Source organism: Mauremys mutica, chromosome 13, assembly GCF_020497125.1.
Source record: "Mauremys mutica isolate MM-2020 ecotype Southern chromosome 13, ASM2049712v1, whole genome shotgun sequence".
Lineage (NCBI taxonomy): Eukaryota > Metazoa > Chordata > Testudines > Geoemydidae > Mauremys > Mauremys mutica.
In genome coordinates, this window is record NC_059084.1 from 6,199,493 (window position 1) to 6,218,829 (window position 19,337).

Below are 19,337 nucleotides of genomic sequence, written 5' to 3' on the forward strand. Positions count from 1 at the left end.
ATTTTCAAGTAAAATGAAAATGTAGAAATAACCTTCAACAGAGTGTCAACAGTCAGTTGGAGCAGCTGCAGAAGCAGGCAAAGTAGGGATTACTGCATGGGACAGAGAGTAAAATGGTTGTTTAGCTGATGCTGCTCCTCCTCCAAGCTCCAGGGCTGTGCAAGGAAGACCTCCTTCATTGTGGGGAAGAGCAGCATTCAGGTGGTGACTCCTCCTCAGATGGTCTTGGGAAAAAACTGCTGGGAGGAACCAACCAGCCAATGAGAGCAGCTGGAGAGGCAGCCAAATCAGGGCTTTGTCCATTCAGAGATTTTCCTATAATTTTGCCTAGACTTTCCGTCAGCTGTTTCCTCCAAAGTTCTCCCTCGTATTCTCTTCACCTTAGCTTCCAAACTGGTCCAATTTACCCTCTTCTTCCCTGTCCTGCTAGAGACCTGTCCATCCCAACTCCCCCAAATAGTAAAGATCTAAGAACTACAGTATGAGAAACTATGCAACGTTAAGCTATTGAGATGTTCCCTCTTCTAGCTGCAGAGTGTCCCAGACTAGCAATTCATAAGTGGCACAACTACACCTCTTTTGGCAAACCAATTTCAAAACTGTGTAAGAGCTCCAGCCATGTAGAATGCAGCTTCTCAACTTAGTAGTGCAGGCCAGCATAAATGCACAACCCCTGTGTGTTCAAGTCTCTGCAATTTCCAGGTGCGTATTTGAATTTTGAGGGGTTTTATTTTGAGAAATTGCACAAAGCCTCCTTTTGGAATGACGTTTCCAGTGCAGGCATGGATTTCGCTGCTCTTTATGGTCTCACTTGCTCTTGGCAGAGTAATCTGCCATTTTGCATCCACCAAAAAAGAAGTGCTGGCAATTAATTGGGCCCTATAGAATAAGATTGTCTGAGGCAATAATAAGCTGACTCTCAGCTGGTGTAAACTGGCATAGATCCATTACTTTCAACTGTGCTACAACAAATTACACCATTGATAATCTGGCGACCATGGCCAAACAAAAAACAAGGACATTAATGAAAATTTCTAGAGAATAAGCTTTTTGTAGATTACAGAACAGCAAGTCTTATCCTCTCTCAGGAACTGCAACAAGTTTTTACAAAGAGGTTGCAAGATTTAATAAGTGTTTGTCAAGTGCTTTGAGATTTTCAAATGGGAAGTATTAAGGATGCACAAGTTATTATTCATCTGTGTTTACCTTATCTCTAAAGAGAGCTGCAGCTTTGCTGTTGTATTTCTCCTGCATTGACCAGCAGGGATCATAATCCTCCTGAGATTCCAGAAATTCTCGAAATTTGCCATTACCACCAGCCTTCATCTTCTCCAACTCAATGTCCTTCCACTTGTCCATAGTGACAGAGCGCACAAAGCTGGAAATCAGAATTAGAGAGGAAACACCTCACTTTTTATTTATTGCTAGAATCCTGTTATTATAATATACCATAAAACAAAATTAACACACCTCATTGGCAGCTATACCAAAAATTAAGCCTTTAGAAATGCCACTGCTACCAGCTGCACTTTTACTGAGATTGCTTCCTACCCTGCAGGGAGGAAAAGCACTATAGCAAAAAAGCCTTATGAGTTTTCGCTGTTGAAAAAAAAAACAGCGAGTTCCACTTAAATGGGACAGTCTGTGCAAATGAAACAAAATGTAGATATCCCAACCCAAATTCTGAATTGCCTATCAAAATCACTTAACAGAAAATATTTTCCCTACATTTTCCAAACAAACAGTCTGCTACTCTTTAGTACCACTCATCTCTCAGGACTGCACTTAGAATGAACTTCAGGTACTCAACAAGTCATCTGTCCTATATCTAAAATAACCACATCCAAGGGCATTTATGACTGGGATTAGTGTCCCTCAGCTTTGCTTTGGGACATAAATTAGTGCTGCTGCTCATTATTCCACATGAAAAACAAATAGGCCCCTATTGTTAATGCTTAAATATTCCATCAAAGAAAAGGTCAAGGAGATCTCCTCACCAAGACCGTAAAACTTTGCTCCATCTACATCTCTATGCTCATTTCCTCCTATCCTCTCTTGGTCCTTACCCTCCTCACATCTCTTTTTCGTCTCCGTGCTTCATTCCTTCTTTCATGTAGCAATTGGAATAATTTCCACTTCTTATTCACTGAACACTCTCGACCCCCTACTCACCTTCAAATCATCCTTTAAAAACCACTTCTAAGTGTCCCCCTGGTATTAGCGTTTGCATTCCTGAATTCTCCTCTCTCCCTTATCTGAATAATTGTTCCATATTCTGCCTCTCTCTGTTAGATTTAGACCCAGGACCATACACATGTGTATGTGTTGGAAGGGGGAGAGGTTGTTTGCTCATTGGCTCATTTTAGAAGAATATAAAACACTGTGTACTCGACAGGAACCTCTATAAACAACATACATTCTATGTTCTATAATGCACTGGGTACATTTATAGCATTACAATTGTCTTAGTTCAATTTTAAAAATACCTGGTACCACTAGAGTTCTTTAGCCTACAAGAATAGACAAAATTTAAAATAGGACACAACATGAACAACTGATAGGACTAGAGGTCTCCTAAATTTCTCCATAACATTACATTTGATTCATGGCGAGGTAACATACTGAGGTAACCTAACTTAATCATGTGTGTACTTACACCACTAACTCATTTTTGGTTTCTAGATTTCACAGTGGATTAGCAATACGTTATATTCTGATTTGCAAAATTCTAGATTTGCTGTTCTGCTGAAGCATGGCAAACTTGCATCTCCATAGCTATATCCAAAAAAAAAATACTCCTTGCAATGACTTCCATGTTTTTCCCCTGAAAAAAAAATTGTAAAACATCTGGTCTGTGTTTGTTCCCAAGACTGACCTGAGGTGAACTCCCAAGCCTCTGTGTTTTCCTGAGCATTCCAGACAGATCCAGATTCCATAGGTCACGCTCACCCATTGAGGGTTAAACGCACCACACTCAAAACAGACCTATAAGAAAAAAAATATCGTCCATAACTCTCCGTCATCATTTGCTCTGGGTAAAACTTTCAAAGTACAGACACAGAAAATCATAAAAAAGCTACTTGCAGCAAATAAATTCAGAATTAGGAGTCGTTAGTGTTTAAAGACTTCTTCCTCGTGTACATAAGTTCCATTACGTAGTCATTTAGAAAGAGCCTTGAGGGTTTAATGTTTTATAGGCAGAACCATTCATGTTAACTGACTCACACTATAGAAATAGAAGCTAAACTGATGTTTCTGTCTCTAGAAAGACTGAATTAAACACTACCCTCAGGGCACCATATAAATATATTATGAAATAACTTTGTTTCACATGTCCATAAAGAACAAAACGTACACAATCAAAATTTATGCTTTTGTAAGATTGTTTTGAGGGGGAGAAAACAATCCAACAGGTAAAGAATAACTTAAGTGGAATTAGTTCTGTGTCATGGAGAAAAAGTTAGGAACATCAATTCAGTTCTGTGATCTGACCATCTGACAGCCAGTCAAACATAATTGCAACTAGCATGGTTCTAGCGCCAATCCAGGTAGGCATTTTAAAAAAAATAAACATACTTGTGTACTGGGCAGCTTCTGTTCTTTTATAGCAGGGATTCTAAATACAGTTTGTCATCAGGTCATGTGAGGGCAACTGATTGAGAGTTTCAAATATCATTACAAATCCCTAGGGTGTATAGGAGGACTTCAAAGGCAGATTACCATAAATATGGTAGCACACTGACAAGATTATTTTGTTTGTATTATTAGAGTATAAACATAAAGTGCTTTAAATAGAAAGTTCCTATTCTTAAAATATACAACAATGTCCCAAAACAAAATTCTCTGAGGGTTTGGCTGACAAACCACCAGTGGTTTACTGAATCTCTAGAACCACTCAACGGAGTTATGCCCAATAACTGACAGTTTATCAGTCTTATTGGAATACAATTTAATGGAAGTATATACATATCCACATCTGTACCTTAAAATTTATTGGCTATGCTAATACCATTAATAAAATATCTCCAGAGAACAAATTCAGTTGTCTGAAATGGGCTGAAAAGTATTTGTTGCTGCTTAGTTAAATGCTTCAAACAATATATATAAATATATATAGACCTTCTTACATTGTTCTCATCTTGCACTCTGATTTCTTTAAGAACTTTCCTTGTTCTTGGACTTGCCATGTTTCTATAATAGGGGGAAAAAATTTTAAAGACTTTAAAACAAATTACATATTAAGTGCTGATCAAATACTCAACACTTGTACAAGATGCAAAGAGTTTACAATCTAAAATTTTTGAAGAGGCACAGTCAATTGTGTATTTGTTCCTTGTTACAAGAAACATTTATGATTAATATAACAGAGTAAAGGAAAACAGTATTTTTCAGTTTACTGTGTGCATTTGGCACTTTGCAGTGAGTTACAGTTGCTGTTTAATGCATCAATGAGATATCACTAATGAAGAGCTGCAGGGGGCTCAGGTACCTGCTCTTCCATAGCTCTACAAGAACATGGTTAACAGCAGCAGATCCAAAACCTGGAGAGGTACACAGTAATAGGTAGGCATGCAGGCATACACATAAAAATGTAGTGGGCAGCAGTAGAGGCAACCCAAAACACTTTTGATGATGTTGCTCTCAAACCCACCCACTCCCCCTGCTTAAAGACCCTTATAAACCCTAACCAGTGTCCTAGCAAAGGAGCAGAAACTCTTATAAAATGTAAATTTAAAAATTCTGTACATGCTGTTTAAAGGGTGCTCTATAAGAAACTTGCTTTTTATGACAAATAATTTTGAAAAAGGTTGACAGTTTCCCTTTAAAAATTAGATTTTTAAGAAATACATCCTGACTATTGTAAGTTTTTATGTGAAATACACTAAGCTCTGATCAGGTCTGCAATACTGTACTATAGACTTGACAATTTGCAAGTGGCATGAAAAGTAACAGCTGCTAAAGTGCATGAAGCGAAGTTAAACTACAGATTTTAGGATATACATTCAGCAAGGAACTTGGATTTATATGTAGTGCACTTATCTGAAGCACTGACAGACATTAAACACATTCTCGTAAATGAGATTGCAACATATATAGAATTTAGTTGCTTAGAATGTAGGGTGAAATATAACATTACAATTTAGATAAGAGGAAATTATTCAAAGCTTATAACAAATAGGGTTGTAGGGTATTTATTTTGCTGTACTTTAAACACTACCACCTCTTTTTCCTTGTCCTCCACACCCAAACCTTTTCCCTACCAAAAATGTCATTTGAACGTCCAAAATTCACTAAGAAATAGACATAGAAATATCAGGCTGACCTAGGAGCAATGCAGAGCACTACATTCAGAATACAAGAGGGATTAGGAAAAAAGCAGAAAAGAATGAGTCAATGTCTGAACGTATTAAAAAAAAATCGAAAGACTTATTTTCAAATGTGAAGGTCTCTGAAAAGGAAAAGGGATTGCCTCAGCTATCTCTGACACTTCCATATTACTGTTTTTGAGAAGTGTGGTTTAGTGGACTACGCATAGGCCTGAGGCAGCTCTAATTAAGTTTTTTACTCTCACTCAGTGTGTGCCTTTAAGCGAATAGCTAAAGCCTTTTCTCTTCTTCTGTAAAATGAGAAGAATACTATTCACTCAATTCACCAACTTACTGAGGGAGTTACTATTCACAACACTTTAAAGTGTCAACAACTATGTAAGTGCTAAGTGCCGTTCCAAAACATAGACATGTCCACAACTGGAGAAAGTCACACCGATTTCCAAGCTTTACATTGTGTTTTTCCCACTGTAAAAAAAATCCCTTAAATCTTTAATGTGTGTCATCACTGCCATACAGGTTTACAGTAAACACTAAGCTGGACCACCTTTCCTGTGAATTATAGCACTAATATGCAGTGGTACAGCGAAGCTGTGCAAGGCCAAGGGCTGGTATCCAAACACCAGCTATTTCAGTGTAATTCATGAAAAAATAAATACAAAATTGCAGCTACACGTTATTGCTGTTGAAAGAAGAGATTATTTTTATCTTTGCAGGATTTCAATCTGTATTAGGCAGTCCTTTTAATTCATGGCCATTGAAAAAATGCAGTAAAGGATGTAATGTTTGTACAGCAGTGTTTATTTTCATGCCATTTCGAGGACAATCTTGTTTTTAAACTTACACTCATCTAGCATTTGTCCTTTTTTTAATCATTAATCAGATCATCATTAGTTCTTTACTGAGCCAAGAAAGATTACCAACTCTACAAGCTTTTCTATTTAAAAATATAAGAGTGTTATATTAGGTTACATTGTAATTAATGCTTGATGAAGTATAATATTTCAGCAGCCCTATTTCAAATTTAAATGGATTGGATTTTTGTTGTTGGTTCATTAATCAGAACAGAAACAGCTTTTATGTCTTGTACAATGAAAAAAGAACGATAACTAATCTTTTTTTCTGATTAACTGCACTATTTCTTCAATGGGATTCTGAAACTAAAGCTTCCCTTATATACCTTGCTCACATCCATTGAAGAAGGAAATACACTGATATATATTTTGATCATAATCTAGTCAGAAACTGCAGCAAAGCTTCCATGGATCTGATGTACAGGTCTTCATTTTCTCTTTTCTCATTGGTGGGAAGGGGGGAAATCTCCCTCCTTCCATTACACACACACAGTCCCTGTCTAGTCTGAAGAAGAGATTAAAATGTTTTAAGTGTTTCATTTCTGAATTTAAGATATTAATCTAATTAACAGTGGTAATTTGTTGATAGATAATGAGGGTGGGGAATATATTTAGTTACATAATTTTCGTCTATTCTCTTTCAACTCTCCCTCCACTTTTAAACTTACTTTTTTTTTTTTTCCAAATTTGCAGAATCATGCATAGATATGTGATGCAGTCTCTCTCTGGTGTTATTTGCCTGCCCTCCTTTGAATGTCCCATATCATTACTTCTCCCTCATCTAGAAATGCTAGAGCAGGTTTTCATTCAGAATAGTGGGGAAAAGAGATGGCGGCTGTCTGCTCCAATCAGAAAACCTTCTAGCTTTATTGGCCAGAGATCTAAACAGGTGCCCCACTCCAGAAGTTAGGCTCCTCCTCTGGCCAAGATGCACTGTGGGTCTGGTTGAGGAGGAAGAGTCTGAAGCAAGTCTTTTGGCCTAGACTTGCACTGGTTAAGGAAGGAGAGATCTGACTGCCCTGCTCAACACACTTTGCTTCTGCTCTCCTATCCCTACCGCCCCCACCAATGGTGCTTATCAGCACTACTTGATGGGGGAGGTTGAAAAACTGAAGTCAGGCTGCAAAGCTGCTCTCCCCCTCCCCACACTGCTCCACCTAGCTGGCAAAATGCAGTACAGGCAGGGAAAGGGAGGCAGAGAGAGGTTAAGTGAATTACCCAGTGCTAACGAGAGACTTATTGAACCAGGATTAGAATTCAGAAGTCCCTGGCTCCCAGTTTTGTGCTCAGACTGTCTCTCTCTCCAGTATTCTTTACTAGTAATCCTCGAAATCCCAAGTCATCTAGTCCCCCCAATGTTTATTTTCTATGTGAATATGATTCAATTATGGCTTAATCTGTTCCAAGCATCACCTAGTCATTAAAGTCAACCTAGAAATACAGTAGAACCCTGTTTATCCAACCCTCCATTATCCAACTCTTTGTATGGACAACCAGAGCACAGAGGTCCAGAAGGGGGCAATATCTCTTGTAGCTGCTAGATGGCGTTGCATCATTGCACTTTCCCATTCTCCGGTTTATCCGGATTTTTGATTATCTTATCTGGCCCCGGGTCCCAATTAGATTAGATAAACAGGGTTCTGCTGTAGTCTCTGAGTTAAGCCACAACCACAGTAATACACTAAGAGTTCACAGTTTTACACACACATTTACAGATATTGGTCATCTTCTGGAATTCAGTTGAGGAACTGGCAAGAACAATTAGAATTTGTAATTTTGTTTGGAAGTTGTGCTCCTTGAACCTGCACTGTGGACCCAGAACACTTTAAATTACAGTATAACTGAATTACTGAACCTCAGTGCAATCACCTAATCACTACTGCCTCTATTCTTCAGTACCCTAAACACTGTTTTCCTGATTTTCTACAAATTATAAATACAGAAAAGGCAGAAAACAAATTATAAAGAAAAGTAACATTTATCTTGTGGAAATAAGTTTTCTTTGAGGAATGTAACTCTAAAGTATTCCCTCCAATATTATGGAGGAAAAGAAGATTAAATATTGAATGGGAAAGAGAGTTTACCATAAATACATAATTCAGACAAACACACATACAAATTAACTATGAAATTTTAGACTACATGTGCCAGCGAACATTCTACAGCAGAACAGGTTTTCAATGGATCAGTATATTAAGTACCCTGGAATGTTTTGTTTCCTGGTCTTGAATATTCAAGTCATCTGCTTCCACACTGGAGAGTAAAAATGTACTCTGTGCATTTCCTACAGCAATGATTGATTCCACAAACCAGGATGTCACCCATGCTGACTGCCTCAGCACTGAAGAATCATGCTTATTGTCTTATTTACCCAAACCATCTATTAATCATCCTTTTGTTTTCCTAAAAGCAAATAAATGAAATGCTAGTAGCAGTAGCTTATTTAAAAGTACAATTATGATGATCAATATTTAAAACAGCTACAGCAGGACTTTGAAACTCTGACATGGTGGCCTAGTCACAGGGCTGAAACTCTGATACTACGGTATATAAAAAGCAAACGGGATAGGTTCCAGATATCTTAGTTTACAGACTTCATCGGGATTAAAGATCTCTTAGGTAAGATGGTGGTATCAGTCTGCAGGGCATAACTTTTTAAAATGGTTTAATTGTTGGACAAACATTCTCAAGCCATTTTTTCAAGTTAGATGCTTTTCCACACTGACCAGCACAACCATCTTACCTGAAACTAAGGTCAAGATGAGAAGGTGGAAGAGATTTTTAATCCACATCCCAGTGAAGCCTGTAAATCAAGATACTCAGATCCAGGCTCATTTCTTGAAGACTATTTCAGAACATGGCCAGATTCCTAATGAGGATGGAGGCTTCTCCTCTCTAGAAGATTTATTGGGGGGGGGAGGGGGGGGAGGGCGAGAGAGAGAGACAGAGAAGAGTGGTGCTCTTAAAAACAGATACAGTGGACAGAGTCTCATTTAAAGCAGTATTTTTTTTTAAGCAACACGATTTTTCCTTTCTGCCTTTAAAGCACAAGAACAAGCCATGACCACCACTGGGGACAGGCTGCACTCTACCCAGAGTGTGGCCGATCTGGGGCCCGCTCTGCACGGATGGATGGAAGGGGGCTACCATCTGCAAGGCCTGGCCCGGCCAAGGGACACTACCCAGCAGCGGTAACTAACACTGGCTGGCAAGGCGCTGTCACAGGCGCAGCTAGACACACCCGGGGCAGGACCTCAAGCCCAGGGCTTGCCTCTGGCTCCCCGGATCCCGGGGGCGGGGGGGGGGGGCGCTACAGAGAACTTCCCGCAGAACCCTCCTGGACGGGGGAGAAGGGCTGAAAACGATGGGGGGGGGGGCTGAGGGGGACCAGCTACGGGGGTCGGGAGGTAGGCCAGGGCCGGGGGGGGAGAACGGGGGTGATGGGGGGAGGGCGGTAGGCCAAGGCCGAGGGGGGGGGCGGCTAAGGGGGTCGGGGGGGGAGGTAGGCCAGGACCGAGGGGGGCCGGGACCGGGGAGGAGGGGGCGGCAGACCAGGGCCCGGGGGGGCGGGACCGGGGGGGAGGGGGCGGCAGACCAGGGCCCGGGGGGGCGGGATCGGGTTGAAAGGGGGCCCGGGCCAAGGCGCCCGGGCGCGGGGAGAGGAAGGGCCGGGCGGCCGGGGGGAAGGGGCGGCTGAGGGGAGCCCGGGGTCCCCCGGCTGGAGCTCGGCCGCCCCTCCCGGGGCCGGGGGTCCCGGCGCCGGCTCTGTACCTCCTGCGGCAGCGGGCAGCCCCGGCTTTCGCTCTCCCCGGCTCCTCACCGCGCAGCCGCCGCCGCCGCCGGCCCCGGCTACGTTGCAGCTTTGCAAAGCATGCTGGGAAAGGGGGAAGCTTAACCCCCTCGGGCCCGGCCCGCGAGCGCCGGGGAGTGGGCGGAGCCCAGAGGGAGACAGGCAGAGGCGGGCGGGGCACCCAGACAAAGGAGGGGGAAAGACGCAGACAGACAGAGCGACACAGGGACAGAGACACCCCGAGAGGGACAGGGAGACACAGGACAGAGCTCACTGGAGCAGAGACTCTTATCCAGGCTGAATGGTGCCGGATCACGGGCCCAGCAGGGTCAGGCCCCTGGGGAGTTTGGTCCAGCAGGGAATAGTCCGAAGCTACAACACTTATTTTACTTGAACTGTGAAGGTGATTTCCACAACATCCTCTCTCAAGGTGATGACCTGGCTGAGGATACGATAAAACCGGCTGGCATTGATTTGTAATGGTCGGAGCCAAACGTTGAGTGCACATTTACACAATCACTAATTTCTGTTTAATCGGTGACTTTAGACCCTGCAGAGCTGCCCTTTAACATTGACCTTTGAAACCCACAGAGACAATATGCTAGTCATTTTCAGTGCAATGCCTGTTCCAGCCTTGATACTTACTTAATAAGCCGTCTATTGTCCTGCCATGGTTATATGGGAGATTAACAAGAATAACTCTCATTATTATTAATAGTGGCTACATGCATAACCCCTCCCTTACATCAATGAGAAGATCATGGACCCCGAATATGTGTACATTGGAGGTGTGCAATGAAATATAAAGTAAAGTCCACCTGTACAATTTGCTCTTCCAGTGAAGGACAAAGTGGCCTCTTCTAATAAGTACCATTTTATGGTAACATGAACTAATGTGAACTGAGGTTCCTATTATATAGGCACTATATGAAAATCTAATTAGAGTATTCATCATACTATTTCTGTGATTGGTATAGGGCCCAGTGATTGGTATCAGCATTGATTCTGCAGTGTGTCTGTCAGGGCTTGTGTTGCATATTCAATACTTTATGCTTGCAGCCTCGAGGGAGCACTGTTGTGCAACATTTTTCATATGTCATGAATGATGCAGAACTGCGATATTAACACTGTCTCTATTCTTGGTTAATTTACCAAACATGAACATTCACGCACTGTCTGGGCTGCAGAATCTTCCAGAGGCAGCCCTGGCTGGCTGGATCAAAATTGCCACTAATAACCTGGATCATGTTAATGCATTCCCTGCTCTTTCACAAAGATACGGTTTATGAATTGCATTAAACAATAAATAGCTCTGTATTCTTACATTTGCACTATGGTAACAATATTGCAACCCTTCCTAGTATGAGAGAAGTCTTCACTAACAAGATAAATCAGAAGTAGGAGTAAGTACTTGCGTAAGTGAGAGTTACAGGATCAGGCCCATTCATTCAGTGGGAATGAGACAAAGCCAGCAAAGTCTCTCTTACACAGCATACAAATGAATCAATGCAGTTCTCTAGCAAGTCTTAATTGCTCTGTTCCTGGAATCTGGGACAGGTACATAACCCCATTGTCATCTCTGAAATGGAGACAGATATCTGTAGTGTGGTAGTACGAAAACGTTTAAAATATTAACGTCGGATTCCGAAAAAATGTCCTAAATTATATCTTCCCCCCTTTCCTTAGTTCACTTGCTACTAGTTGGACTACCAATATGAAACACTGTTAGCCATAGTATTTTATCATCACGCCTAATTTCAAATACAGTAAAATGTAGGAACAAACTGTAAGACTGAAGGAGATACAAGGAAAATGCACTCCTTTGGAAGATTTTTCATACTAGTTTTGATGGGACTTTTCTCTCTTTAATTTCCCTTGGCATTCAAGTTCTGCATTGTCATTAATTATAACTTATGTAGCAATAATAATAAAATCATAATAACAAAACTTCGCACTTTTTAAGCACCCTGTATGTCTTCAATAGCCTCCAAGTGCTACTGGTAGGAAATGTGATGAGACCTGGAGCTCTTTGCTCTTCTCTGCACCCTATGATTTCTTAATAAGATTTCTTAGAAATAAAACCTTAGTCCCTTTCCTACACCATGAGCGGTAACTACCTGGTCATTTACGCCAGACTGGCCTGTTTCTGGGAAGAAGGCACCATTTTCCCTTAGAAAGCATTACACGGTGACTTGTCCCAAAATAAATACATTAATTAGAGTGTTTTTGTCTGTGTGTTGAACAGTGCTGAGTTTGTTATTGGCACTTAATGCTACAGCTAATGATAGTAAGCACTTTTGGCCCTGATCCTACAAAGACTTAATAACATGGTTAACTTTATACACTTCAGTGATCCCAATTATTTCACTGGGATTACTCATGCGTGTAAGTCTTTGCAGGAATGGGACCTTAGGCTTTTAATGTTAATTATATTACATGAGAGAAAATAACAGAGATAAAATATGTTAAATGTTATCTTCCATATGAAGAAGCCTCAGTAGATCTATTAATTATTATTATATTATTTAATGTTTGCATATAGTGCCATATATATGCACAGTGCCTTACAGACTTTGTATCGCAAGATAATTAAATTACAAAGAATGTTGTTACTGAAGTTACAGTAGAAATCTCACTTGCCTTTAATAGAATAACTCCTTCTCTCTGATTGTACTATTTAGCTTGCCTTCTCACTCCCTCTAGTCTCAAATACTTGCTTAGAGATGCTGCCAGGTTGTTGAAAATCACTACCTAGAGTTGTATCCACACTTGCAAAATCTGGAGCCGTAACTATCGACTAGTACAGCCTACCAGTGATAACAGCAGAAGCTGTAGTGTAGACAAGGCTCTGGCATTTAAAACACATGAACCCTATCTACATTACAGATTCCACATTGCTACCACCAGTGGGGAATTACATGTTCTGTTTTACCTAGTGTATACAGGGGCTAGAAGAATAATCAATCTCTTCTTGAACACCTGTTTGAATAGTTTCAGGAAATTCATTGATGACTCAGGCTCACTATCCTGGCTAGTCATATTCCTGTCTCCATTCACAACACAAGCCAGGATTGTTATCTTTTAATGCTTGCGTTTATCCTACTGTTCAAGTTATTAGGACATCCAGACCATTATCTTTCTCCAGTGACACCTTCTTACAGTATCAGCAGAAATTTTAGGAGGGATTATCACTTGGATAGTCTCTTGGTCTGAAAGTTAGGCCATGCATATTTTCCAATTTCAGACATGAGTTAAGTGTGAAAGTTCTCAGCTTTAGGCAAGATAGAGTCACACTTCTAGTATTACAAAATTAGAAATCACATGTTCACATAAATCAACTATGAGCTTTTATGTAACAGGTAGCTATTATTACACACAGTTGGAGTCTTCTGATAATTTTGTCTATAATAGCCAGTAAGTGCATAAGTGATGATAACATCAACCAGAGCTGCTAAGAACTTTTATTATCCATTTCATAGCAATAAGGCACTCTAGGAAAGTCATGAGACTTTTGCACTTCTTGAAGGCTTAAAGTCACTCACCAAGACACATCACAATTTATGTCAATGCCAGTCAAAGTCATCAGAATGGCCAAGGGCTGATCCTGCTCAGCACTTGAGCCTTGAAGACACTGAACACATTGCAAAACCAGGTCCTAAATGGGTTATGGAGACTAACAGTGGTTGCTCCTGCTGGGTTGAACCCTTCTGGTGGGAAATGGAGAGGGATGTTTGCACTGCTGCTGCCTATAGTGAACCTGCTTTGGGATATTTAGAGTCCAGTGTCCAGTGCTTGTCAATCTGGCACATTTCAGGAGCAGTCAATCACTCAGAAATAAACGCCTGTCAAAAAATACACTGCTCCTACAGTCTGGCGCCTAGGACACCGCCTGATGCTTCTTAATTTACCATAATATGCAGTGACTGTCACGGCTTGTTGTTTAACTGTAGAGAGTATTCAAAAGGAAAATATTAGTACAAGACACTCTAGAAAATTGTGTGTATATTTGTGTGTGTTTGCACAGTGTGGTTCATGATTGTACATTTCCTGGACATTTCACACTATGCGCATGAGCCATGAGATACGTACTCCTCACTCTACACATAATTGCATACACTGTTTTACTGACTTCTTCAGATGCCCCTTCAATATACATTGTAAAAGGAAATTTTCCTTGATCTTTTCTCCACCATATCACACACGGTTTGTTGAAATGGAACAGAAAAATCCATAACATTTTGCAGGTAGAAAAAAAATAAAACAAAAAGGGGAACCTCCCACAAAAAAAGAGTGGCCCTAGAGGACTGCTCAGAATTAGAGAACTCTCTCAGACTTTTGGCCCGAGATCTTTTCACATCATTTGAGAAATGCAACTGTTCCGTGAACCCTGGAACAGTCATTTAGTATCAATACTCCATGGAACTTGGCAGCTGCACTGAATTACCACTTGGTCACACTGTCTAGTGAAATTGCAGCTGGAAATGTATCTGCAGTCATGCCAGCTTCTCGTATTGCATGAGCTGAGATGTTCAGATGTCAGCTGGGACAGCTTGCTTTCTTGCCTGAATTAATCCCTCCCTTGGCACTCCCTTATACCCGCCCAAGGCCATGCCTTTGAAGGCACCTGTAGTGTTTTTAGTGGAATGTTGGAATGCAAATCTGTGAGTCGATAAAACCCTGTGTTAAGATGCACATCCAAAAGCATTCCAGTGAGTCACTTAAAGTTCTCAGCCTCCAGGATATAAATTACATGAATTAGGAAATTAAATAATTGGATAATGGAGGTCTTCAATACCACTGTTCAAATAGAATTATGATCTGTGGTATAAATATTAAACTAACATGAATGCGGTCACTTAAACTGACAAAATCCAGGAAATTCTGAATTCAGGCTGCCACTCTACCCTCGTTTCATGCTTGGATAGTTCTGGGTGCTGGAGGTGCAGATAGAGGGCAGTAGATAGCCCTGATATACTCTGGAGCTTGGCAAATCACCTAACTCATCCATTCCTCCATTTACTCATCAGTAAATTAATAATTAACTCACCTGCCACTTGGGGGTTTTATGAGGAGTGGAGAGGAAGGATCATCCAGTGGTTAGAATGCTAGTCTAGGGCTCAGGAGAACTGGGATCCATGCCCTGTTCCACTGCAATCTTTCTTGGCAACCTTGGTAAGTCATTGAGGCCCTGATTCTCAAAGGCATTTAGGCTCCTAACTTTGATTAAAATCAATGGAAGTTAGCAGCCTAAAAATCTTTGAGGATCTGGGCCTTAGTCTCTCCGTATTCCAGTTCTTCATCTGTAAAATAGGGGAACTACTGCTTCCTACCTTCCAGGGTTTTGTGAGGAGAACTACACTAACGATTGGGGTGCTCAGATACTATGGTGATGGAGTCATATGCAATACCAGAGATGGATTGTGAATCTTCACTAATTAGTATTTGTAAAGAAGTTTTAGGTCCTCAGATAAAATGTGCTGGAGAAATGCTAAGTATTAGAGTGGAATCTTCATCCCCCGGAAGCCAATGGCACAACTTCCCGGACCATAGTCCAGTCCAAACCAGCCATTACCTCTTCCTGAAATTTTTTGACATCTTTCCCTTCAGAATCTCTCTATTCCTGAATTTAGTTTTTAGGGCTGAACCTACACTTTGTCACTACACATCTTCTCTGCCTGGCTCTGCTGACCCATGTCTGGTGATTCTTGAAAGCTCAGTACTTTTATTTTTAAATTAATCCAATAAAACTGTATAGGCCATGGCTCTGCGATGTATTCTGCATGTTTTGTTTTTAATCCTTGGTCTACTGGACCAGCATGGTTATCACTTTTACACCCCATACCAATCTTTTACACAACAGGCTGCAAGAGCTCTTTGAGAGACATTAACATCGATAGTGTCAATGTGGATTTATGGAGCCTTTAATCTGCAGATCCATACCTGTGCCATCACCCTGAATGCTCAAATCCTTCATAGAATTGCAGTGTGACCTTATCAAAAGTGCTATGCATTGGCTGTTTTTCTAAGAGACATAAATTAGTCATTTTATACTCTCTCTCTCTCTCTCTCTCTCTCTCTCTCACACACACACAGGTTATTTTTAATTCTTCGCAGAAAAAGAGGGGAGGAGAATCATAGAGACATAAGCCTTGTCATTCATTAGATATTTCTTTACACATATAGGCCCAGATTCTCCCCTGTGGTACAATTGATTTGCACTGCACTGCCCATGAACACTGGACCTAATCCAGGCATGCCTGGCTGACATGTAAGAGGATCCTACAATGGCAAAGAGCCCACATGGCTGATATTGTAGGGGGCATGGCCAATGGAAAGACAGTGTGGCTGGGACTCCTTGCATCCTGGCAATCCCTGGTGCCTGTATCAGCCCCTGTGGCTATTTGCATTTGAAGCAAGTTAGAGCAGCCTTCAGGTTGCTCTAACTTATTTAAGGAAATTGGACCTGTGTACAGCTGCTCAAGAAGGAGGGAGTGCAAAGATGATTAAAGCCACATTTGTGCTCCATCCCTCACCACCCTTCTTGAGTGGCATTGTGCACTCTCTAGCCATAACCAAGGATCTGGGCTAGGCAGCATATCCCACTTATAGTGAGCTCAGATATGGGAGTACAGCAAGATGATTGGGAAGGGTATAGGGAGCGAGAAGGGGGATAGGGAGAAATTAAAGCAGAATGAGAATTCTGTTGTCTCATAGGTGAGGAGAAGCTCTGTGAAAACCATGATTTCCCTACCTAGGTTTCACTGTAGCCACAGCAATATGTTTGATGCAAAAGGTGTGAGAAAATCCATTATATAAAGAAGTTCACCACGTGCTGCTGAACTTCTCTCTTCACTCAATTACCTGAAATGCTGTGTTTCCATAGGTAGCAAGCTCACGCGCCCCACCATGCCAGTCTGCTGGGCTACCACCTTTCATTGATTTCCAGTGTTAGGTTATGATCTTGCAAAGTACTCAGTGCTTCCTGCCTAGTGCTGGGCATCTTCAGCTCCCACTGACTTCAGCAAGAGTTGAGGGCACTAAGCACTTTGCAGCACCAGGTCCAAAGAACATGAAAAATGGGGGGAAGAAAACAAAACAAGGGCCATTTTAGCTTATGAGAATAAAAAGAATAAAGAAAAAAGTGTATGCAACCAGGAAATTTTCACTGCTTCGGTTTTTAGTATCTTTAGTCCTTCGGTAACTTATAAATAGATTCAGCTATTTCCAAAAGATATTGAAATGACATTTATAAAAGAGAAAACTGGTGATCCTGCAAGGAGTTCGGCATGGATGGACCTGTGCACCCACATGAAGCTCTTTGCAGGAAGGGGGCCTATAACGTCACTAGAAAAAAGTCCTTTGCTCACAGAAGAGAGAGGGCATGGGGAGTGGCTGTGCCATCTTAATCCCAATTGTGACACACTTAACACCAATCTGGTGGGACCATCTCTAGTAGAGAAAGTGTCATTCAGTCTTGCACAATCAGGTCCTAAATAGGTTATGGAGACTAACAGTGTTTGCTCCAGCTGGGCTGAACTCTGGGCAGTCAGTCCAGGACACAGCCAAAAAGCCACATATCCAGAAAGCCCTGCTTCCGAGCTGAGATCTTGCATGCCAAGTGATAGCCCGGACTGGAACAGTTTGACTGAGATAGAGACCCCTGGGAAGAAAGCTTTGGAACGAGAACCTCAGTGGTAGCTGCGCTAGTGGGTATCATTCTGATAAAAGGAATTTTAGCAAACTCCAGTTTCACGGTATGAAGGAAGGCTCATCAAAGGGATGGTGAAGGATAATCTTGTGGCTACAGCACAGAACGAAGATCTGGTTTCCTGGGATTTATATTTCCAGATCTGTCCAGACTCCTTGTGTGACTTTGGGCCTGGGTTTTCAAAAGATATTGAGGGTGAAATCCTAGTGTCAATGAAGCTGATGGCAAAATGCTCATCAGTGTCAATGGAACTGGGATTTCAGACCTTGGGCATGATTTTCAGAGGCGCTGTGCAGCTATGGCTCCGGCTGAAGTCAACAAAAGCTGGGGATGTTCGGCAGCTCTGATCATCAGACCTCTGGTATATATAGTTGGGCATCGAAACATTCAGGTGTCCAAAATCTGAGTCCACGTTGGAAAATGTGGGCCCTAAATCTCTCTGGGCTAGTTTCCTCCTGTGTGAAATGAGGGTCCTCACACTTCCCTTCCTCACAGGGATGCTGTGAGGCTCCGGAGATTAATATTAGGGAAGCATTCAGCAGTTTGTGGATGGAAGAAGCTATGGAAATGCAAAGTAGCACTGTCGGCAGCATCCCCACAATGTCCAAGGCTTCCCAGGAATCAGAGGGAAAATGACAGATTTCATGCACTGGTTATGGCAAATTTCACAGATTACGCAGGGTTGTTAGGAGATGATGTCAAAGCACAAATGTAATTTGTGTTGTTTTAAGTGGGTCTAGTCATTAGATATGAAAAGAAACAGCATGAAACATTGAGCCCTGCTCTGACTGTGGCTTCTCTTTTCTGAGATGTATTCATTAGGCTGCAGAGGAAAGGTGAGCAGATTTTGGTTCCAATGGAAGGTCTGCCAGAAGAGCCCAATCTGCTGAGGCTACAGTGGGGATGTGTCACGCCTCTGGCTGTCCAGTGCTGCCTGTGATCCCTCTGGCACAGAGGAGGTGGTAAGATGTGAGCCACTGCAAACTTTCCCAACAGAGTCCCCACCATGGATGGCTTTGCCTCAGGGTCTCTTTTGGCTTCTGATGGCATTCAATCCAGAAACAACCCTGTACAATTGCTCCTTAATTGCCGCTCCAATGGCAATGATAGATTACCAAAAACAATTAAATAATGAAGAAGTAAGAGGACTCCTGACCTTTGCAGCAAATATGGATTCTAAGACACACCCTCCCTTGATATCTCTTACCTTTTTATCTGGTCCTGAAGTCCTTGAGCAGGTAATATTCCTCCTACTGGCTTCAATAAGAGATCTGGGCATGGCATGATTGTTGAATTGGGCTCATCTTTGTCAGATTTATAGAGTTTCAGGAAAGTCTGGGCATAGCATCATTTCCAGACACACTAAATACAGCTTCCTGAGATAAGTAATAAAGGGGGAAAAAAAGGGATTAGCAATACCTTTTATTCGACTGCTGAAAATGAACTCAAACAAGCACACTTTCTAGAGTCATGCACACATCAGGCCATGAAAAATGGAGTTACAATGAAACAATAGATACAGCATTCAGGGGATAACAATACATCAAAAGGGAAGATTGCATCAAAACAAAAAATGGGTGTGGATTGGAGATGTCCTGGATGATAATGACTAAAAACTCTCTTGATCAGGGGAGAAAACAAAGGGTGTATTTATAGGA

At 41.6% G+C, this 19,337-nt stretch overlaps 1 protein-coding gene across 7 annotated transcripts in view; it reads right to left on the minus strand.

Moving 5' to 3' along the window:
* ARFGAP1 (ADP ribosylation factor GTPase activating protein 1) overlaps window positions 1–10,080 on the minus strand; it is a 31,018-nt gene extending 20,938 nt beyond the window's left edge. Inside the window, exons 1-4 of one of the 7 annotated variants that reach the window (XM_044985763.1) lie at window positions 9,953–10,080; window positions 4,128–4,191; window positions 2,876–2,985; window positions 1,207–1,378 (exon numbers count right to left, since the gene is read on the minus strand). In XM_044985763.1, the coding sequence (XP_044841698.1) occupies window positions 1,207–1,378; window positions 2,876–2,985; window positions 4,128–4,187 (342 nt within the window). In that variant the 5' untranslated portion in view covers window positions 4,188–4,191; window positions 9,953–10,080. Of the gene's footprint in view, window positions 1–1,206; window positions 1,379–2,875; window positions 2,986–4,127; window positions 4,192–6,507; window positions 6,575–8,382; window positions 8,487–8,924; window positions 9,077–9,952 lie in introns of those variants that run through there. The other 6 variants (XM_044985768.1, XM_044985765.1, XM_044985766.1 and 3 more) reach the window with 6 other exon arrangements.
* Between the last annotated feature and the right edge of the window lie 9,257 nt (window positions 10,081–19,337).